General features: G+C 39.3%; 1 protein-coding gene across 1 annotated transcript; it reads right to left on the reverse strand.

Annotated features, from left to right (window-relative positions):
- Positions 1-14,740: 14,740 nt before the first annotated feature.
- On the reverse strand, positions 14,741-21,917 carry LOC109002829 (sm-like protein LSM1B). Its single transcript, XM_018980737.2, has 5 exons — positions 21,546-21,917; positions 16,026-16,094; positions 15,806-15,921; positions 15,653-15,715; positions 14,741-15,236 (listed from the first exon to the last, which is right to left on the reverse strand). The coding sequence occupies exons 1-5, from the start codon at positions 21,604-21,606 to the stop codon at positions 15,159-15,161; spliced, it is 387 nt and encodes a 128-aa protein (XP_018836282.1). The 5' UTR covers positions 21,607-21,917; the 3' UTR covers positions 14,741-15,158.
- Positions 21,918-24,044: the final 2,127 nt, after the last annotated feature.

Here is a 24,044-nt window from a genome sequence, read left to right on the forward strand (position 1 = left end):
GGAAAGGAGTCATTCCAGTCGAAATGTGGTATGTTGTATTGTACCAATATTCAGCCCAAGGTAAGTATGAACACCATTTCCGGGGCCACTGATGAACAAAACACCGTAGATACTGTTCGACGCAACAGTTGACGACTTCTGTTTGGCCATCCGTTTGTGGATGGTATGAGGAACTGAGCTTCAGTTTGGTGCCCGACATCTTGAAGAATTCTTGCCAAAAATTGCTGATGAAAATCGGATCCCGATCGCTAACAATTGACTTGGGCATCCCGTGAAGCTTGATAATGCCTTCGACAAATTTTTCTACCACATTTTTTGCAGTGAAAGGATGGCTTAAGGTTAGGAAATGTGCAGACTTACTGAATCTGTCGACAACTACCATTATGGTGTCTCTCCCTTGTGAGGTCGGTAACCCTTCAATAAAATCTAGGGAGATGTCGTCCCATACTTGGCACGGAATGGGTAGTGGCTGAAGGAGTCCGGCTGGAGACAAGGTTTCTATTTTAATTTTCTGGCAAACTTCACATCCTTTTACGTAGTTCTGCACTGCTCCATGCATCCCCGGCCAGTAAAATTGTTGTCCCAGCTTCTTAAATGTACGTAAGACACCCGAATGACCCCCCACCTTGGTGTCATGCATCTCGTGCAGCAATTTAGCCCGTAAGGCTGTGTCGTTCGGAACAATAATCCTGCCTTTGTAACGTAAGAGTCCTTTGCACCATGTATACGAACTTCCAGGTTGTTCCGTGGCCACACGGCTTTTTGCTTGGATGTAGGGGTCCTTTTCCGCAGCTCTTTTAATTTCTTCCCACAAGCTAACTTGCGGGAAAAAAATATTTTGAAGGACGGGACTGCCCTGTTTTCGAGAGAGAGCATCAGCTGCAGAGTTTTCTCGGCCCGGTTTGTATGTAATTTCATAATCGTAACCCAACAGCTTAGCGACCCATTTTTGTTGCTCCGGAGTTGCTATTCGCTGCTCTAAAAAATATTTGAGGCTACATTGATCGGTCTGAATATAGAATTTCTGGCCTAGAAGGTAAGGCCGCCATGTACGTATGGCTTCGATGATAGCCAACATTTCCTTAGCATACGTCGACCATGATTTCTTAGCCACTCCGAGAGCTCGACTCATGTATGCCACTGGCTTGCCACGTTGAGATAGAACTGCTCCGATGCCTTCTCCCGACGCATCCGTTTCAATAGTAAAAGATTCATTGAAGTTTGGCATGGCCAATATAGGAGTGGTCTTCATGGCCCGTTTGAGAGCAAGAAAGGCACGCTCAGCTTCCTCGTGCCATCTGAATTGCCCCTTTTTGAGAAGATTGGTGAGAGGTCTAGCTATGATACCGTAGTTTTTGACGAACTTCCGGTAATAACCTGTCAACCCTAAAAAACCACGTAGTTTCGAAATGTTAGTGGGTTATGGCCAGGCTACCATAGCAGCAATTTTATTGTCATCCACTTTCACGCCTTGACTAGTGATGATGTGCCCCAAGTACTCCAGTTCTTGCTGCCCAAATGCACATTTGCTAGATTTTACAAAAAATCGATGCTGCCTCAATATTTCAAAGGTTTGCCTTACATGTAATAAATGGTGGTCCCAATCCGGACTATAGATTAGAATATCATCAAAGAAAACTAATATAAATTTTCTAAGATGCGGACGAAAGATGGAGTTTATGATAGCTTGAAATGTTGAAGGCGCGTTACATAAACCGAACGGCATTACTAAGTATTCGTAATGACCATTATGTGTCCGAAAAGCAGTTTTATGGATGTCACTTGGTTTAACTCGTACCTGATGGTAGCCCGCTCGCAGATCGAGTTTGGTAAAATACGAAGCACCGTGGAGCTCATCCAACATATCATCTACTGTTGGTATCGGAAATCGATCTTTAATGGTTGCGGCGTTGAGTGCCCGATAATCTGTGCAAAAGCGCCAATTCCCGTCTTTCTTTTTTACTAGCAATACGGGTGATGAAAATGGGCTAGTGCTGGTTTGAACAAGCCCCGATTGCAGCATATCCTGGACCTGCTTTTCGATCTCATTTTTCTGATAATGTGCGTACCGATAAGGCCAAACGTTTATTGGTTCGGTTCCTTCCTTAAGATTAATGCAGTGGTCGACTTCCCTTGGTGGTGGTAAGCAAGAGGGCTCTATGAATAGATCAGAAAATTCCTGCAGTAATTTTTGCATGCTTGGATGAATCTTCATCAGTGGTTCCGCTTGAGCAATCTAGAAGCATAACGCAAACAACGTTTGGCTGGGGCGACATTCCTTGGTTAGCTCCTTGAGTGACGCGGCTTGGATGTCTTGCCCGTAGACGCCGATTAATCTCCTGGGTTGGTTTTCCCATAAAAATTCCATGGTCAACTGTTTCCAGTCGCACACCACGGCACCAAGTAATTCAAGCCATTGAATCCCAAGCACTACGTCCAAGCCTGTGAGAGGTAGGGAATAAAGAGTTAAGGAAAACACAGTGCCCTGCAAATTGATTTGTACCCCTTCGAACCTTCCTTGGCATCTAAGAGATTCTCCATTGGCAACCCGAACGGGAAAAGTCTCTGTTGGAATAACCGGTAATCGCAGCAAGTTAGCTAAACGCTCACTCAGGAAATTGTGAGTTGATCCGCTGTCAATTAATATAATGACGTCGTGGTCACCGATTCTAGCCGCTACTCGCATGGTCTTGGGCGCTGACCAGCCCGTTAATGCATGCAACGTAATCTCTGGTTCTAGATTCTCCTCCTGGTGTCTTCCCGTATTTCTTTCTTCATTGACTTCATCATAGATAACGTTGTTATCGTCCTCGTAGCCCTCCAACATTAGTATCCGGGGCCCTTGACATCTATGACCTGCAGTAAAACGTTCATTACAATTGAAACATAAACCTTGGAGACGTCGTCGCTGCATTTCCTCCCAACTCAGTCGTCGAACTGGAGCGCCATGTGCTGCTCGATTTGCTGGTGGAAGAGCTGGGGGAGCTCGTAATGGAGAGGCAGGTCGTAAGACCCTCCTTTGTCTCATTAGTTGATCATCTCTCATCCTTGCAAAACGTATAGCATCTTTCAAAGTTTGTGGTTTAAACATACGGATTCCATCCGAAATTTCTGTCTTCAAACCACCCATGAAGGTGCCCACCAAAGCCTTCTGTGTCCAACCTTTGACCCGGTTGCCTAATTGTTCGAATTCCCGTTGGTAATCACGCATGGAACCCGTCTGCCGAATACGGGACAGAGCCTTGTCAAAGTCTTCGCAGTCTGATGGCCCAAAACGCGCCCAGAGTTCCTCTTCAAAATTGATCCATGACAGAACTCGACCTTCATCTTGAAAAGTCCTGCGAATCCATTGCCACCACTGGTTGGCTTCTCCTTCCAAATGGTAAGATGCTAAAGAAACCTTTTGGTTGTCGGGAGTATTTTGGAACTCGAAAAACTGGTTTACACGGTTGAACCATTCCGTCGGATCATCTCCTGAAAATCGCGGAAATTCTAATTTTGCCGTTTTGGAGGATACCACAAGTCGTCCCCCATTGTGACCTTCACGGTTTTGATTACCTTGGTTTGGAGGTTCTTGGTTGGCAAGGAGCACATCAGAGAGACGGTTAAGAGTCTCTTCAACGTGTCGCAATCGATCCGCCATGCCCAGCTCCATCCGGTGTAGCCCCTCTTGAACTTCACCGAGTCCAGCCTCCAGATGTTCAATTCTCTCTTTATTGGTTCCCATAGTAAAATGAACCAGGCTCTGAGGCCAATTGATAGGTCCCAACACAGAGGATAAATTAAATATGCTAGGATAGTTGTTCTCTTCGGGTGAGAAGGTACCACAATTTGACTCAACAATGATTGATGCTTCATTAATAATTCTCTTCTGCTTAAATAGCAGAATTACACCGAAATAAAAGGAAACAAATAAGCAAACTTGCGGAACAATAATGGAAAATGCGGACTGACTTGCGGACTAAGAACCAAAACTGCAGCTCACGAAACAGAGCCTAAAACAGAATAAAAACAGAGCTTAAAAATAGAAAGCTTAAAAATAGACTGACACTAACGGAAATCATCCGCTTCGTGCGCTCGTGCGGACGCCATGCACGCTTCATGCGTATAAGCTCACTGACCAGTTATGCATGCTACGCTCGTGCGCACTTCATGCACGCCTCATGCGTATATGCTCACGGACCCAGTCATGCTCACTGACCCAGTCACGCTGCATGCCTTCTTCACGTATCAGATCATCCCAAGTATTTGGGATTTGGTTTACGGAGTCTTGTGGTGGCCTATCATCCAATAACTCAACTATACTTGTGTAATAGGATCTTTCCAAAGGTGGAGTTAAGGAAGCAAGCATAGGTGCTTCGGTTTCCGGTAGCAAGTAATCAAGAATTTGTTGTGTGAAGAGTGTTTTATGACCTGTGCCTGGTGGGGGCGGCTCCTCTGTTGTGGGTAAACGGAAAACCCGACTCGACGAACTCGAGGAAAGGCTGCACAGCAGTAGTAGGGGAGTTAAGACTAGAGCTTTTTGTAGTGCTAGCAGGAATGTAAGTGAATGAATCTCATCTCCTAGCGAGTGAGTGCTTGCGCCCCTTTAAAGAAAGGGGTGCTTTGCAGATGGTTTCTCGGGTTTGTTTGTAGTAGACCCTTCCAAAACCAAGAGGAATCGTTTTGGGCCTCGGCCTACATGAAAGTATATATGTGAAGATATTTGGCTACAATGGCACAAACCCAAAGCTTTTTAGAATTCAGACAGATGTCCCAGTTGAACTTTGACAAAAGGGCTATTGTACTCATGAAGCCCAACATCCCTTCATCTTCAATAGTAAATTCAAGAGCCAAATCAAAAAGCTTAAGAAGCAGTTGATCTTGATCTTACGAAATTCATTCGTTTGATTTACCATTTTTGAGATTGAGATTCTAGTCTCCATAAGACCAATAGCTCAATAAATTTGAAATAAAGGGATAGAGAAGATCATATCTACTATTAAAACAAAGAAGAAGTTGACATGGGACATACCAAAAGAAAGATTTACATAGAAAGAAAGCTTTTCATAGCGTTTGCGAGAGCTATCGCTTACTCAACTTGCACAAAACTACTTCGGTAGCTTTGCCTTCGCTACAATTTCCTACAAAACTTGTGTTGGTACAAAGGGGCAGCAAAATAAAAAACAGTGAGAGAAAAGTTTGCTTCAAGGCGCGTTACGAATGTCGCTTTCCTTAAGACAATATTCACCCCCACCATTAACGATATGCACACGGGTTACAAGCGAATTTGCTTCCAGGATACAATGAAGCCCAGAACAAATCTGTTTGTCTAACTGCGTTATGCACACACAAAATTAGACCCCGAATACCTCAAATTTTGTTATTCAACCAAGAGATTAGAAATATGTTCTCTGCAGAATGAACAGATCCTAATAACAAGTTTTGAAGAAATGAAAAACTTTTGGGAGAGAGAGAATTTTGAAATTGCTTACTTTCCTTCTATGTTCTATATTCCATCATTAAAATTCATAGGCAATGGGTCTATTTATAGAGGGCCAAAGGATGTGAATGAAAAGTTATAACTTTTCATTTTTCTGAAATCTGAACCGAATAGGTATATTTATTGTGCATGTTACCAAGTGACGCAAAGGTTGGACCTAGTCCAACGATCACATTGCTTCTCCACCAACCATCTCTCACAGGTTTGAATCCTGACTAGTGCGACTTTTGGCAATTTCGTTGCCAAGAGTTGTGGCTTTTGTGCGCCACACGCACATCCCTTCACGCACGAGTGCTTGGACTAAGTGGAGGCCATCCTTCCTACAAAATAATTAAAACTCCTCTTTGATAGAGGTGTGGTTTGAACCTCTAACTTCAAGGTAGATAACAATAGTAAATACCATTGAGCCAGTTGACAACTATGACCCCAACGATGGACCCAAATTATTATAACCATAAGTAATAGCTTACAAACTTTCTTTAATTTCTCTCTGTCCAAAATAATTCATGACTTCCAAAAATAAATCCCCAACATATTATTAATAATAAATATTATATATACTTATTTTGAAAATATTTCCAACAACTTGACTGACTCGTTAGGGCCTTTCATGCTCTCCATAGACATAGAAAGAAACACAAGCCTCGCATCGGATTCAGGCTCTTTAAAAGGTCCTATCACTTTCTTGTCCCTATCTAGTCCACCAACCAAGCCCAGTTAACCAGTCGATCTCCAACTTTGAAGTCGGAGAAAGCTTTTTGTTAACAAGTCGGGGTTCGCATGCTGCTTTCTATCTGTCTAAGTAAGTCGAACGAAGCCGTTAAAAGGGAGTTTGGAAAGAGCCCCAAGGAGGAGGAAGAAGAAATCAGAGAAAGATCATTTGAAAAAGATTATCCAAGTATCATGGAGCTAACTAGCAGTGACCTCTGTCAAGCAAACAAGCCCAGTGGAAATGCTAGTCAAGAAGGCACTCAGAAGGTTAGGAAGGATAGGGTTTCAAACCTCCATTCCTTTCACTTTCAATTTTTCTTGTGCCACTCCAGCTTTCACTCAAACCATTCTTTGAACTTACTTAATAGGGGCAACAACCTACCTTGGATTGACAGCTTTTCTATCGATTCCGAATGCAAGCTTGGCTTAAGAGGCAATTCTAACCTATCTCCTTTCTAGTGTCCTTTAGCTGACAGGGGAGAAGAGATCAATCATGTCAAGGTGAAGGGATTCTTAAGCACGAATTCAACAAGCTACTGGGCTCTCGAAAACAAGGGTTCCCTCTTTATTGAGTGGAATGATGAGAAGGGGGGCTTTTTCTATGGGGATGCTGTTAAACTTAGCTTAGCTTCCGAAAGCAATCAACACTTGTATAACTGAAAGCTTTACTTTAAATGGCATGACCTTCATATAAGGGAACTTAGAGAGCAGGCGGCTTCCCTAATAAAACAAGAATTGGTTCAGAATCTCGAATTTATGAATCGAGATCAACAAGTGGGTTGGTTCGTTTCGTCCTTCTATCTATTCAATTCTTAGTCTTCGTTCATGATCATGTTGGGCGAAAGGTAGTTGTAGAGGAGTGGCTATGAAACGACGATCCCCCCTTTCCATTGAAGTATGGGGGGCCTCTTTCCCCACTAGTCCAGCCTATTCTTATTTTACCGATTTTGAAGGTAGCTTGCTTACCAAGCCACCTACTTGAGAAGCTAGTTACCAGAAAGAAGTGACGTGGAAGCAAAAGAGAACTCATAGGCAAGGAAGAAGCATCATCCTCCACTGAAACTTTAACAGGGTCAAACCATATCTTACTGAATAGTCTGACTGAACGAGGAAGAGCTCTTTATGTGTTCGCACTTTACCACCATCTGAAATGCACGAAACTTCGATTGGTGGAAGCCAGTCCATGAAGATTCTCCTTCTCCAATGCTTCTTTTGGATTAGAATGGGTGGGATTCAGGATTCAAATAGGAATTTGAAATATCATAGAAGAGTCTCAATCTTTCTTAAGTTAAGAAGCCAGAGCAAGTGCATGTGAAAGTTCACCTAATACTCGAATTGGGCTCTCCTGTTCTGGTGGCAGACTAAAAGACATAAAGAACATAGAGCATGAAGTTAAATTAGATCCATTTTGAGGACGAGTTTCAGGCAGAATGGAGTCCTGCCCGATTGTGGTCTGGCACGTTGATGAGCCTCTATTGACAGAAGCAATCAAGCTACTGCAACAAGAAAATCGTTGCGAGTTAGAACAAGCAAGGGATTGGTCCGCTATTCCTGATCAAGAAATAGAGTAAGAACTTAACTACTCCTTTCCTCCTACCCTCTCATCTCCTTATCCTATCTGCTATGTGAAAACACATACGATCTTGCTAAAACATCTTTTTTAATTTCACGAACTTCCTTTTCTCAAAATGGATATTTTTCCCCAACTTGTTTAGCATAGCCATGGGTAATCCTGCTCATCTCCTCCCAGCGTAAGCCTTTCGACCATCAAAGGAAGGGTCAATTCTTACTTTCCAACTGGTGTCCTAGGATCTAATTTTGGATTATTCAACCAAGAGGGCTTCGGCATTACGAACGAAGTGGTCGAGGGTGAAGGCTTGCTCTTGGAGTATAAGACATAGTAATCAAACTTTCCTGAGGGCTCCCCAAGTAGATCAACCTCTAGGTCACCTACCTCATACCTCTCTTTCACCTCCTCATGGATAGCTAGATTTGGCATTCATCTTTATCATACTGACCATCATCTTTACACATACCCTTTGCTGGAAAGGCTATGAGGGGTCTGTAAGAAAAATAAACAGAGGAGAATAGAAAAGACTGAAAGTGTTTGAACTGTTTGGCTTGTTTACCATTTTCTTTTCATTCAACGTATTTATAGAGTATTACATATAACAAACTATAGAAAATCAAGGAGTACAAATAGAAGATTTACAACTAACATTAATCTGTTGCTTTAATCAAAAAAGAATGAGAAAAATTCTGAGGTGGTTTGTTTGTTGCATTGTTGCTGAACTGATTTGCTTTCTTCAACTGATATTCGACTGAGTCATTGTTTGTTGCACTGTTGCTGAGCTGATTTGATTTCTTCAACTTCTCCCTTGATTCTCTCAACTGATTTTCGACTGAGTCATTGCATACTCTAACACCCCATTGCAAACTGATGGAGAGTTGACGAACCATGAGTTTGGACCTTGAAAATTGAAAACTAGTTGTTGTTTGTCCTTTGGTAAATATATCTACTAACTGGTCTTTTGTTGAGATATTCTTAACCAAAATATCTTTATTAACTACATTTTCTCTAATGAAATGATAGTCAATTTCTACGTGTTTGGTTCTTGCATGAAAGACAGGATTTGAAGCTAATGCCAAGGCACCTATGTTGTCACACCAGATAATTGGAGGCAAGTGGAGATATAGTTGCAACTCCTTCATTAACATTCTTATCCAATAAGCTTCGGCTGTGGCTAAAGCCATGCTTCGGTATTCTGCTTCTGTGCTTGAACGGGAGACAACTCCTTGTTTCTTGGAGCACCATGATATGAAATTTTTCCCGAGGAAAATACTAAATCCACTTGTGTGCTTCTTCTATCATCTGGTTTACCAACCCAATCCGAGTCACAGAAAACTTGAATGTCAACCATAGATGGTGCATAAAACAATCCATAATCCACCGTGCCTTTTAAATATCGAAGCATTCTTTTTACGGCCATCCAATGAGAATCTCGTGGATTATGCATAAATTGGCATAACTGATTTACTGCATATGAAATATCAGGACGTGAAATGGTGCAATATTGTAAGGCTCCCACCACACGCCTGTATTCAGTAGGGTCTGATAGAAGTGTGCCATCATGCGAAGATAACTTCATTCCCGAAGTTGTTGGACATGCAAGTGGCTTTGCTCCTTGCATTTTTGTGTTGTCAAGAAGATCTGAGATGTATTTGGCTTGGCGAAGATGAAGACCTTCATTGTTACGTTGGGCTTCAACTCCAAGAAAATAACTCAACTGTCCAAGACCTCTTATATGGAATTTTTCTTTCAAGCTGTCAATAAAAGACATAATTGTGTAATTGCTTGTTCCAGTGACAATAATGTCATCTACGTATACTAACACAAAAAATTTTTACGTGTTAGTGCATAGTGTAAACAATGAATAATCAACCCTTGATTCCTCAAAACCAAGTTCTAATAATTGTTGAGATAACCTCCGAAACCAAGCTCTTGGAGTTTTTTTGAGGCCGTAGAGAGACTTATGAAGTCGACATACAAAATCAGGTTGACTCTCATCAATGAATCCTTGAGGTTGTTCCATATACACCTCTTCATCAAGTATGCCATGTAAGAATGCATTAGAGACATCTAATTGTCTTACGGGCCAATGGAATTGAACTGCAATAGATAAAACCAATCTAACTGTAGAAAATGTATCAAAGTAATCAATTCCAGATTTTTTATCAAAGCCCTTTGCCACAAGTCTTGCTTTATAGCGTTCAATGCTACCATCCGGGTGTCTTTTAATTTTGAAAACCCATTTATTCCTCACTACATGTTTGCCTTGTGGTCTTGGACAGAGAGACCATGTCCCATTTTCCATCAAAGCATCAAATTCACACCCCATAGCTTGTCTCCACTCAAGTTTTGTTACTGCTTGTGTATAGCAAGTTGGCTCAGATTCTGTTAAAATACTAGTCAAACAACAGAAAGGATGACGAGTGGAATAAAGCATTTTGAATTCAGGAAATTCTTTTGGTTTTGAATTTCCTGTTTTGGACCAAGTGATGATATTTCTTTCGGGTTGCTCGAGATGAGATATTTGTGGGTCGAGAGTGGTATGTTCGTGAGAAGAGCTAGTGTCTATATTGGTATCTGATGGGTTCACAAACAAAGGTACAGAATCATTATTATCCAAGGCTGAGGTAGGATATGGTTCGGGTGATGTATTGTTTTCACAAGCAGGATCAAGTGAATTTGAACTTGGAAAAGTGAGTGGAATGGAATGTGAGATAGGAAACAAACCTGTCGATATCCTGTTGTCTTGGTCTGATGAAATGAAGCTTTTATCTTTTGCTGGAAATGAGTTCTCATCAAACACTACGTGCCTCGAAATATAAATTTTGCCGGAGTCCAAATCTAAGCACCTATACCCCTTGTGTTGAGCTGCATACCCAAGAAAGAGACATTGTTTGCTTCGAAAGGAGAGCTTGTTATTTTCATATGGTCGCAAGTAAGGATAGCATGAACAACCGAATGTTCTTAGTGAAATATAGGATGGCATTTTTTTATGAAGCATGAAGTAAGGAGATAGATTATGGAGGACTTTCGTTGGAAGCCGATTGATGAGAAAAACTGTTGTAAGAAAAACATCAGTCCAATATTTATTTGGTACTTGTGCTTTAGCTAATAATGTTAAACCAGTTTCTTGAATATGTCGATATTTTCTTTCGACAATTCCATTTTGCTGAGAAGTGTAGGGGCAGGTTAATCTATGGTATATCCCATGTTTTGTTAAAAAGGATTTGAAATCATTGGAAATATATTCTCCTCCATTGTCGGATTGTAGTTGTTGAATTTTAGAAGAGAACAAATTTTCCACAAGAGCTTTATATTGCTGAAAAATAATAAAGACATTAGACTTAAAGCGCATGGGATACATCCATGTAAACCTACTAAAATCATCGACAAAAATAATATAGTAGCGACAACCACCAACTGAAATTATTGGAGATACCCAAACATCGGTGTGAACAAGCTGCAAAGGCTTTGTAGTGTTTCGGGTAGAATCAACAAAGGGCAGTTGAGTGGCTTTGCCTAATTGACAAGAATGGCAGAAATCAAATTTATTGAAGGCTTCAGAAAGAGGCAAGTAATTGTGTAAACTATCTAAGGTAGACTTGGCAGAATGCCCAAGGCGATTATGCCAATTTTCCAAAGATGTTTTTATTCCTAGTTTTGCAGTGAAGCAACGCATTTTATTTGATGAGCTCGTGTCCAACAAATGGATAAAGTCCGTTTTCAACCAGACCTTGAAGCAGGATGCGATCCGTCTTGTTGTCCTTCACACAAAAACCAGTACCAGTTAGCACAAAGTAACAATCATTGTCTAAGCATAGTTGATTGATGGATAAAAGATTGGCATAGGCATTTGGACAATGAAGAATATTTTTGAGTGTGAAAGAGGTATGATCAAAGTTTAGAGTTGAATTCCCAGTATTTTTGATAACTAAACTTGAGCCATTGCCAACTTGGACTGTATCATCACCCTCGTAGGACTTTTGGTTTGTTAAATTTGCTGCATTGGCGGTGATATGAGCATTGGCTTTACTATCTGCATACCATACATTCTGGTCATACAAATTATTTGTTTCAGTAGCCATTGCAGCAAGGTCAGCATGTGGCAATCGTCCCTGAAAAGAGAAGTCAAAACGATGGTAGCAATCAAGGGCAATATGTCCCCTCTTACCACAAATTTGACAGGTTGGCCTGTCATTGGTTCGAGTAGGAGGAGGAAACTGATTGCCTTTATTTGGATGATTAGATGATTGCAACAGTTGTGGCTTTGGAGTCGGTTGCTTTGGCTTCCTTGAGAGAAATGTTGCTCTCCCTTTTTGATTTGCTACAAAGGCATAGTGTTGATCATGAGCTGAGTTGTTTTGTGCATCAATGAGAGTCTCAAAGCTTAAGAGTTCGGCTTGGAAGTCATCGAAGGACAAATCTCTATCTCAACATGCGAAATTGAATGAGGTGATGAAGGGTGTAAAAACTGGCCGAAGTCCTCCCAAGAGAAAGCTAATCAAATCTTGGTCATCTGTAGCCTTTCCTGCTGCTGCAAGTTGATCAACTAGATTTTTGGCTTCCTCCATAAATTCATTACAAGGCCGATTGCCTTGAGTAATGGTCTGAAGTTGTCTTTTTAACAGAGCAATCCTAGACCTTGAAGTAGATGAAAACCGAGTGTGAAGAGCATCCCACACTTGTTTCGATGTCTTCAATCCATAAACAGTAGAGACTAGCTTCTCTGTAATAGAAGCTAATAGCCAACTTAGAACACGTGTCTTTCTTTAACCACACTGTGTAAGCTGGGTTAGTGGTCCCATCAGAAAGAGTTGTAGATGGAGGAGATGCATTTCCATCCACAAGATCAGCAAGATCATGACTTCTGAGAAAGACCATGAATTGGACGCTCCAAGGCAAATAGTTGGGGCCGACCAATTTTTGAGAAACAGGTTGGGCATTGGCTTACAGTAGGTTGGGGAAGTGGGGCATTTGTGTTGGAGGCCATTGTTTGGAAAGTGGAAGCGTGTGGTAGGATTAGGCGTGTGCCCTTTTACCAACTGATGCCATGTAAGAAAAATAAACAGAGGAGAATAGAAAAGACTGAAAGTGTTTGAACTGTTTGGCTTGCTTACCATTTTCTTTTCATTCAACGTATTTATAAAGTATTACATATAACAAACAATAGAAAATCAAGGAGTACAAATAGAAGATTTACAGCTAACATTAATCTGTTGTTTTAATCAAAACAGAATGAGAAAAATTCGGAGGTGGTTTGTTTGCTGCATTGTTGCTGAACTGATTTGATTTTTTCAACTAATATTCGACTGAGTCATTGTTTGCTGCATTGTTGCTGAGCTGATTTGATTTCTTCAACTTCTCCCTTGATTCTCTCAACTGATTTTCGACTGAGTCATTGCATGCTCTAACAGGGTCTACCCAGTCGTTACCTTCCTTTAAGAAAGTTCCTCGGGTGAATTGATAGTTGTCCCATAGATGCCAAAGACAGTTAAAGTAGACTTATGACGAGCAACCCCTCTATGCTCAAATCAATGTAATTTGGCTAGGTAGATGGCAAGCCCGCCTCCAGTAAGTGAACAACTTAAAATAAATGACTTCGCTTTATTGGCAGTAGCAACAAGCCCTCATTTAAGAAGAGTTATACTTGACCCTCGCTAAAGGGTACCTACTATAAGGCTACGTCTGACTCATTACCTAACGTCATGGTCTTCTCAATTGCTGCTTTTGCTCCCGTTCCTACTCTTGTTGTTGACAAAGAAGCGTATGTCTCAGTCAGATGAGATCGGCACATTATATTGATCTACATTCATAGGTTCTACCTTGAAACTCTTCTCAGTGCTTGTACAGCTTATTTCATTAAGTAGTTTGTTGGGCGCATAGTTAATAATGAAATGATCTTCCCTTCTATGCGATGTGCCACTGATCTTGATCTGCTAGTTCCACCATATTTTCATTGATCATCAGCGGAGGAGGGCATTCATACGGTGAAAAATCTTGTATAGAAGCCAAAGGCAAAGACAGATGAAAATCAAGTTCCACGAACTACTCCGATCTTAATTACTGTTGGGCATTTGCCAAGGATCTAAGCCTTCGCGGGTAAGAAGTCACATCTTCACTCCACTCAACTCATTTACACATTTGTAGGTCATAGATGGGCTCCTCCGAACTCTAGTGAAGTGTGCTTCCCGTGGATATCGATTATGGCCCAAAAATCGAGTGAATAGTGAGTCATTCATATTAGTCGGCCCTATTAGGCAACATCTACCTACACAAACTTGATCAGAAGATAGGGAGGATCCAACAAAAGTACAAAATTTCAATTTTTCGAAATGCAATCCAATCTAACAAACTGTCATGTACATCAATGACGACATAAAATCTGGGTATATGTCTCACCTCTCGAGTATGGACCTCTAAAGGGCAGTGATATGGTTACTACTCTATTACTATTCACCTACTACCTAAGTGCATTTCAATTTTTTTTTTTTATCATTTTCTTGCAAGTATTTTTCTAGCATCCTTAATTACTAAGAAAAAATTAAAAAAATATATATAAATTTACTAATACTCACTTCCTTAATCATTAAGTAAAATTAAAAATTAAAAAAAAATCAAATACAAAAAGAGTAATAGATAAATAGTAGTAGGACAGAAACCCTATCATTATTCGACCTCTAAAATGCATTCTACATTTATCAAGGGAGGCCGGCAATAATGTTTATCCGCTACAGAACATCTACATCGTGAACAGTAGATTTTTGCAAAAAATATTACCTTGAGATGGGTAAAAGCTACAGTACTAGCGATTTGGGAATATGAGCTTAACAAGTGAATCGAGCATGTCAAGATAGAACATAGCAGCATTTTTTAACATGGCAGCATTAGCAGTACAAAGAACATGCTGCATGCAAATATCATATGAATTATGATTTAGCATCTTACATATTAATTAAAATGGTGGCACAATAAAAAAATGCAGTGCCAAATCCGAAATACCTAACAATTTCAGAAACCCTTCAACAGAAAGCAAAAAATCAAATGGAAGGACCAGAAGAGAACAAGTGAAGCAAGATGAAGCTTCATCTTGTGTGTAACTAAAAGTAAACCAAAACCTTAACTTAAGTGAAGAATCACCACATGCACAGCCAATACCCAACAAAATCCACATGCAAATGATTGAGATCATCATCATTGCATCTAAAAGATCCAACACTCAAATTCTTTTCCCAACCACAGTGGATTAGGCCTTCATAACTGTTGCAACTGTTTTTCTTCCCCGTCCTTAGAGATGGCATAAATCTGGCATGCTTATCCTACGTCATTCATATTTTGAGTCACAGTGGCCACTAGTATTTGCGGAAATAGAATGATATCATAAGATGGCAGGATTTATCAATCAAAATCAAGGAACTCCATTCTTTTTCTCATGGAGCCCTTCAGATCTGTAGCATCCCTTTCTGCTTTCTGAGCCTGGAGAGATGAGAAAACGGCTGAAGTTATTCAGAAGCGAAAAACAGAAAAGCAAGAAATTCTCTACCAACCAATCATCTTAGAGCAGTCACACTCTAACTATATCAATACCCTTGTAAAAAAAATTTGGAACATATTTGATACAAGGGCTCATGGTAAAAGAAAAATTTGCAAGAAATTTTCCAGAGATTCTTTTTTCTAATCTCAAGTTGAATAATGCCACGACTGATCAAATGTATAGCTGTTCTGCATATTTTCAAAAGCATAAAAATACTTCACAGTATCATTACTGAACTTTTGGCAAAGGCAATTTGGAAGACTACAAAGAGTTAGTGAAATGCATTCATGGCCAGTGCACTGGTGATCATCAGTGTTCAGTTTTAAAAGAAAACAAAAATCATGTACTAGGAACTTACCCTTTTTATCTCTTCTACTGGCACACGGGTCATATGTGGTGGTAGCTCTTCCTTATCCAACTCCTAAAGAATCAAAAAGAAAAACTCAGCGCACAAATTTTGCAGTAATTACTAACAGCCAAGTCTCATGGTATAAGAGAGAACCCATTATACCAGCTCTCCAATTAAGACAACATTCTCTCCACGGATTACATATAGACCTAAGGGGATGTCACAATATAGATCACCAACTATAACACGCTCACAGGCATCTTGAAGAACAACATTAGCTGTGCATAGAGAAGAGTACTGCCGTTAATCAAGGTTCAATTTTAAGGGAAAAAAGGATAAGAAACATTAGAACTTAGCATGTTATGTGGGATAGATATTTTACCAAATTGATCAAAAGAACATAGTAGCCCCAAGAGTTTTCTACCATCTCGTAACAAGACAAGAAGTTTTTCTGCAAGATTCATATGTTGAAGGAGTTAGGAGCAAAATATTTAGTAATGAAGACATTATCTTACATCAATTAGTTTTAATGGATGCATTTCTAATTCATAAATGATGTAGCGACAACTCGGCTTCATCATACAAGATAGTTGTTTGATTTCATATCCATATAAAAAATTCCAGGATAGCTCAAAGCGTTGATGAATTAAACATAAAAAACACAGAAAAAGAATGCTGGTGCATATTGATAATATCCTATTCAATTGCAGACCATCTGTGGATGAGCTTAGAATGCTTTTTCTTAATATTTTATTCCATTCGTCAATTGTAATAGATTTTCATGGCATGAACATTCATGACTTCCATGGTATCTTTAGACAATCATGCATAGGTGTTGCTCTTGTATATGTCCCGTGTACTTGGACTATGCCTGCTTTTCTCATTTAAAGTTCTTTCTCTAGTGATACAAAAAAAAAAAAAAACAGAATGGTGGTACATAGCAAATCCCCCCTTATGCCATGGCGTGCATAGAAATAAATTATTAAACATAGGATGGAAAATATTCTTTTTTTTTATAAGTAATAAGTTATTATATTGATATAAAGATGGGTATAGTCTAGGTACACTGGAAGTATACATTTGCATACACCTATTTAAAAACTAGAAACAATTACAAGGAAATTATAGAAGCTGAGACCATTCAAATCTAAATCAATGGCCCACAAAATCAAAGTCTTCCAAAAAAAACTCTGAAACTCTTCCAAGGAACGTTCATGATCCTCAAAATGTCTCTTGTTTCTTTCACTCCAAATACACCAAAAAATACATAATGGAGTCATCTTCCACACGGCTGCAATATGTGGTGTCCCAGTGATCCCTCTCCAACTTGCTAAGAGTTCAACCACCCTACCCGGCATTACCCATGCTATTCCCATTTTGCTGAAAAAATAATTTCATATATCACGAGCAAACTCACAGTGTAAAAGTACATGGTCCGCCGTTTCACCACTATTTCTGCACAAACAGCACTAGTCTGTTATTATAAGGCCACGTCTTCTAAGATTATCAATGGTCATAATCTTCCCTAGGGCTGTTGTTCATACAAAGAATGCGGCCTTGGTGGGTGCTTTACTCCTCCAAATATTCTTCCAAGGGAAATTGTGCCTTTGTTGCATGGTAATAGCATCATACAAAGAGCGAACCGAGAATTTCCCTTTTCTAGAGGGTCTCCAGACCATCACATCTTCATTTGTGGCAGCAATAGAAGTATTATACAGTAAGTTAAGAAATTCCACCAAAGCATTCACTTCCCAATCATGTGCATCCCGAGTAAGGCTAATATTCCACTGCTGTGAACCTTGATTGATTACCCTCAAATCAGCCACCGTGGCTTCTTTTCCCCATGCAATACTGAAAATAGTAGGATAAGCATCCTTCAAAGCCGTGTCTCCCAACCACATATCTTTCCAAAATGGAAAACATTCTTGATACCGACCACTTCTTTATCATAAGCCAAAATAAACATAGAGAAGACTTGACTTTGGCAAATGTCAAAATTGAGCCTATTAGATGCTCCAAGGTGTAGCTTAAGTTTTACTCAGTAATATCATAAAATGAAATTTCACGCACATTCAGTTCAGAGAACCCAAGTGAAGGAACCATCCTTGACTATTGTTGCATCTTTTTTTTTTTTTTTTAATCGAAGAGCCAGTAGCCACACACATATGGCGGAGGAATACCGTGGTAACATCATTACACTTGGGGATTTACAATAATATAACGCTATAAACTAACCCAAAACCAAGTGTCAGAACAAGACAAGCCTAAAAAAACAAAGCAAACTAACGCTCTTATTCTGTCCAAAAGCACCTTATTGGCCGCCTAAAGGCGAATAGATTATTTCCTTCTTAAATATGGCAAACCAGCCCTATCAAGTCTAAGAAGTCCCCTAGCCACCCGTGGCAACTCCAAGGCAGAATAATAAGTAACATTACTCCCATTTGCATCAGATTTAGCCAAAAAATCCGCAATTGCATTGCATTCCCTAAAAATGTGTCTACTAATGAAACGAATCTGATCAAGAGAATTCATGATTTCTTCCCAGTAATCTTCAAGGTACCACAAACCACACCGACGACTTCCAATCCAGTCAATAATAAACTTTGAATCCATCTCAATCTCAATAGCCTCAAAACCCATACACCTAGCATGCCTCAAGCCATAAAACAAACCCATAACCTCAGCACGGTTATTAGACCCATAGCCAATGGGCACCAAAAATCCCAAACGCAAATCCCCATAATGATCACGAATTGTTCCTCCCACTCCTGAAGCACCCGGGTCTCCCACCTCACAAACTTTTCACCCCTTATACAAAGCCTCGGTATAGGAAGGTGTAAAGATTTTAGCACCTCCACATCCCTCTTGCTGAAAATTCTTTGGTCTTTAAATTTTAAGGCCAACCATGACAACCAATATTTAATAGAAATCCATACCGTGTCAATAGATTCAAAGAAGCCCTCCATCCGAGCCTTACATCTCCTCCACCATAAACGCCAAGTGATAATAATAGGAAGAATACCAATAATCTGTCCGCTACAAGATGAACGTTTTGCCCTGTGAAACCAACATTCCACCCGCTCTTTCCACGCACGACCGATCAAAAAAGGCATGCCTAAATGAATGCAAGCACATTTCCAAACCTGTGTCGCAAACTCACCCAACGCAAGCACATGATCCTGATCTTCATAGACCCCCAAAACACAACAATCACACTTCGAAGCCAGAATAATACCAACTCTACGTAATCTATCATCAACAGGAAAGCTACCATGCATAGCCTTCCATATCAAAATAGACATTTTTTGGGGAATAAAAGGGTGCCACACCCAATCCATCCATGGGATCTTAGGTGAATGAGTCCGAAGACACTCCCAAGCCCTTTTAGTAGAAAATTTTCCATCCGCCCTCGGTACCCAAATAAGAATGTCATCACCATTTTTTAACTTACCCAATTTCTCAATCAACATATCAGTTTTTTCCAGACCAACTAATCTTTGAAAAAGATCAATGTTCCAGTCCTCCCTAGATTTACACTCAACCAAAGTTAAAGAAGGAAGGTCCGTAATTTGCTGATGATCACACAAAGGGGCCTCATCCACCCAATGATCCCTCCAAAAAGATAAATTTCCATTTTTAACCCGCCACAAAGAGTTTTTTTGCACATAAGGAAAACATTCCATAATCATACGTCAGAACCGAGTTCCTTACGAGGATCCACTAGTGAAATATGTTCTGAACCCACATATTTAGCTAAAAAGAATTGGGACCATAAAGTTTTATCTTGGCAGATTCCACACAAGCTTCATGTGGAGAGAATTTTGTAATTCATAAAGATTTCGAAGTCCCACACCCCCTTCAGAAACTGGTTTACACATCTCATCCCAGGAACACCATTTTCGTTTGGGCTTGCCTTCCTGAACACCCCAAAAGAAAGTACTCATAAGTCTCTTAATCTTATCCAACACCGTGTTTGGTGTAGATAAAATTGATAAGCAATGAATTGGAATACTTTGCAATACATGTTTTATTAAAAGTAAACGAGCACCAGTAGAGAGCAATTTAGCTTTCCAACCCTCTAAGCTATTGACAATTGAACCATAGAAGTGATCCTCTGTTTTGGTCCCTCAAAACAGAGCAGTGACAACGGTCAAAGCCACAAGAAAATCCAGACCCTTCACAATGCCAAGATCCGCCGATCAGACTAATGAGGGTCTTGGGCATCTACACGGGTTTTTTTTCTGGAGGAACAATTATATTGGGGAGTGATTGCATTCTTGATGGTGAACTGAGCCACAAGAACGAGAATCTCTCTTCGTCTCCATCATCTCTAAGAAGCCCTTCTTGATCCTCACGATTATTTTAGTGCTCTCTTGAAAAGGGCCAACGCCAGGAAAGGCTCTGCTAACGTAAAGGGTCTCGAGCCAATACCGCTCAGCGTACAAAGGGTTCTCTCCAAGAACTCGCTCTTGCTCTGTTTCAAGAACTCATACTCTGCTAGAGTTTACAGTTTCATCGATGGCAGCCGCCAAGAAGCATCTGGGTGTCTCGGTGACTGGCTCACGGCAAAGATTGTTTGCTGACATGGTTTCCCAATCTCCACAACCGATCCCGGAAGTGGTAGTCCCATATCGTGCTCCGTCGTATGTGGATGGAGCGGTTTGCGTGATTTTTTCTAAGGATGAGATAGAACAGTTTGCCTTGCCGTTCAAATTTTCTTTGGTCCTGAAGTTCCTTTGACAAAGGCCCTCGTTAGACATCATACGTTCTTTTATTCGCTCTCGGTGGGGTCTGAAGGTTCAGCCTATTGTTTCAACCATGAGTAAAACTAGACATGTATTCATTCGACTAACTACGGAAGATGATTTCCTTAAAGCTTTTGCTAGGGATGCATGTGATATAGATGGTGCTTTCTACCGTGTATTTCACTAGACAACGGACTTTCTTGAAGATACAGAACCTGCGAAGGTTCCGGTTTGGATCAATATGCCGGGTCTTCCTCCAAACTTCTACCACGAATCCTTGCTTCGTAACATCGCTGCTCCAGTGGGTAGGTTTCTTAAACGTGATAACCCTACACGGTGTGCTACTCGTACGGACGGTGCTAGGGTGTGTATTGAGATGGATATTTCTAAAGAACCTCTGGTGGGTGTGTGGATTGTTGCATCCTTAGTTATTATTGGCTTATGCTGGGAGTGGACAATTCTCAAGTCATTATTTGAACTATAAAAAGAGGTTATGTCTAGATATTCTAATTCAGGACTATATATACACCAGTAGACACAGAGGCTTTAAATAGCAGCTTAATGCCTGTTTTCCTTTCTTTTCTAGTCGTCCTTTCTAATTTCCTACCTTAGTTGTTATCAACGTTGCCTTTTCCTTCTAGTAGTTTCCTCCTTTGTCAGACCGTTACCACAATTGCTCACGGTGTGTTAGTAAATTGGGAATTCCTAATACTATAATCCCTCAGTTCAGACACCAAAACCGTAGTTTTTTTTTTTTTTTAGAAATCCAAAATCGTAGCTTTCATTAATGGGAAAAAGGAAAGAAAATCTCAAAGTGAAACCACTGTAAACATCAAACATTATCAGAAGTTCCTTTTTTTAGACGGAACCTTCCCTAAAATTAAAAACTGATAAAATCTCGACAAGAGAGAGTGCACAAAGAATCTATAAGTCACAAAGGGACTAAGTAATGAACCTATTACATTGAATTCTATAATATAATTTCACTAATAATAACAAGAGGACAGAAAACTTGTTAATGCGATTAAATTTCCAAAAAACAAATAAAGAACCCAAATTATAAATTGTAAATCGTTGAGCAAACCATTCGCATTTGGCTTCAAATCCAACCTTCATACACACAAACACAGAGAGAGAAAATGGAGGAGAGAAAGTACTGTCAAGATAGCTAGCAAGAGACGTGGAGAGCAAGACATCTTCAGGGCCAGCCCACGACATGGAGCTCTCTCTTTTCCGTTCACTTCAATAAACACGCAACAAGTCCTCCAAAGTCTCCTCAAAGTGGCATTGGCTTCCAAACCACCCCCTCCAAGGAAAAGATCCAGAAAAAACGAAAGCCGCACGCACAAAACTGACTCTCCAAACTCCACAAAACCACAACCAAACGCAATTTCAGCACAAACCCATATCAGCTTAGAGTCTGCGACATTCAAGAGTGTTAGGTTTGGACTTTTGCCTCACCAAACTTGGCTTGAAATCTTTGCTCAAGGATTTCAGCTTTTCTAAACTCATTCCTCCGTGACAGTGTAAAAACAAAACAAAATGAGTGGGGCTACTCTGCCGCCCCACTCGGAACGACCAGCGTTTTTTTTTTTATTTTTTTAATATATTTAAATATTTTTTTAAAAAAATAAATAAATATTAATACACTTAAAATCACTTTTTTAATCATTAAATAAAAAAAAAAAATTAACCAGTGGTCAAAGTGGAGAGTAGCTTTTTCCAAACAAGAACTCTTGCCGCTGGGCGTACCACCCAAAGTTTTTTTTTTCTTTTTTTTTTCTATTTTTTTAATACATTTAAATATTTTTAAAAAATAAAAAAATATACCAATATACTTAAAATCACTTTTTTAATCACTAAGTAAAAAAAAGAAAATTAATCAGCGATCAAATAGAGTGGTCAAAATGAGGAAGCAAAATAGCTTTTTCCAAATAGAAGAGTAGGGCAACTCTTAACGCTGGGCGGTATGCCTAGCATTTTTTTTTTATTTTCATATTTTTTTAATATTTTTAAAAAATAAAAAAATATATCAATATATTTAAAATTATTTCTTTAATTATTAAATAAAAAGAAGAATTTGACCAGCGATCAAATAGAGTGGTCAAATGGCAAAGGTACTTTTTCCAAACAAAAATTAGGCATCCCTTCAGCTTACGGCCTTTGAGCTTTGGTAAACCATTAAAATATATTTCTTAGAGGGTTGAGTGAATTGGGCTACTTTAAAATTATGCATTAGATGCTCTGGGCCGTTGGATTGGTTCCAAATGCTAGAGGGTTCCGCCCAGCTATGGATCAGATCCACTGGGTCTTAATAATCATTCACGGTGTGAAATTTGAATGTCAATCACAGGTAGACTCGAGTCAATTATTTCTATTTCAATAACAGTTCCTTCGGAGCGGACGGGCTGTGAAAGGCCATTTAACACCCACCAATAGAAACACATCAGCGAATTACAAATATTATTTTTCTTAAAGTTAAAAGTTAAAGAGAAATTTTATTTGCAGACTCTACTTAAAAATTGTATATGTAAATCTTTTATTAAATAAGAAAAAATATTATTTTAAGAGAGATATTTTTATAATTTTAAAGATAAAATTGTCTAGACTTGTATTGCAATCTTTAAAATGAAGGTTGTAAGTAGTATTGCTCAAAATTAAATAAAATATTGTTAGAATATATTTTTTTAATATTATTTTTATTTTAAAATTTAAAAAAATTGAATTATTTATTTTATTTTATATAAAAATTTAATAAAATTGTAATGATTAGATGAGAGAGATAAGTTGAGAGAAATTACGAAAAGAAACGGTAAAACTCTGCAAACTCTTGCACAAATTCTAGGGTCTAGGAGTTGAAGAGACCTAGACACTTGAAATAAGTCCGGTAACATTAATCTAGTATTTCGATTATTCGGGAATCCACACAGACCAATCACAAATAAAAGATATATTCTTTTTTCTTTTTTTTTGAGAAAATTAATTTTATTGTTAAAAAATCATCACTTATGACGAAAAAAAAGGGTATTGAAACATCATTCCCCTTTAACAAGGTCAATGCGTTAAGAAAGAAACCGTATTGAAAGTTGATACTAAATAAAATTCAGACTGTCATCGTGCTTCATTCCCCTGCACTTAGTTTCTGGGGTTCAATCCCACCCTTTAACTCTGATCCACCACTCTCCTCCTGCCTCAACTAGTCCAAGCACAAAGGTAACAAGCTTACTCTTGCCGGAAATAATGTTTTCTATGTTCTAGAAATCCATTAGACTTAGAAGCTGCACCATGCCATTCATTTTTTCACTGTGAAATTATAGATAGCTCTAGTGTCCATCTTTTTAGTGCTTTTTAAGGGTAAATCTAGGTGGAAATTTAAGAATTCATACCACTAGAAGAACCCAATTGCCGAAAAGTTCTTATTCCAATCATAAAGCTTCAAGAACAGAAACATCAGTTTACTGGAAAATCATTCAAGCCATCCTAGTTGAGTTAATAGCAAATGCTGGAAAAAACTGAGACAAAGCAGTAAACACATACCGTGATACGAAGATTCAAAAATCAGTGCACTCAAAACATTGTGACTACATTGCAATTGAATTTTCTGCGAACATCAACAAAAGTTTGAGCAAACAAAATTAATGTAAATCTCTTAACTC

This window comes from Juglans regia, chromosome 1, assembly GCF_001411555.2.
Source record: "Juglans regia cultivar Chandler chromosome 1, Walnut 2.0, whole genome shotgun sequence".
Classification (NCBI taxonomy): domain Eukaryota; kingdom Viridiplantae; phylum Streptophyta; class Magnoliopsida; order Fagales; family Juglandaceae; genus Juglans; species Juglans regia.

Excerpts from the sequence above, each read along its gene's own strand:
- LOC109002829 (XM_018980737.2), bottom strand. The coding sequence starts at position 21,606 with ATGTCGTGGGCTGGCCCTGAAGATGTCTTGCTCTCCACGTCTCTTGCT. Across the intron at positions 15,922-16,025 it reads ATGTTCTTTTGATCAATTTG|CTAATGTTGTTCTTCAAGAT; the intron begins GTAAAATATCTA and ends CTCTATGCACAG. Across the intron at positions 15,716-15,805 it reads TTGTCTTAATTGGAGAGCTG|GAGTTGGATAAGGAAGAGCT; the intron begins GTATAATGGGTT and ends TTGATTCTTTAG.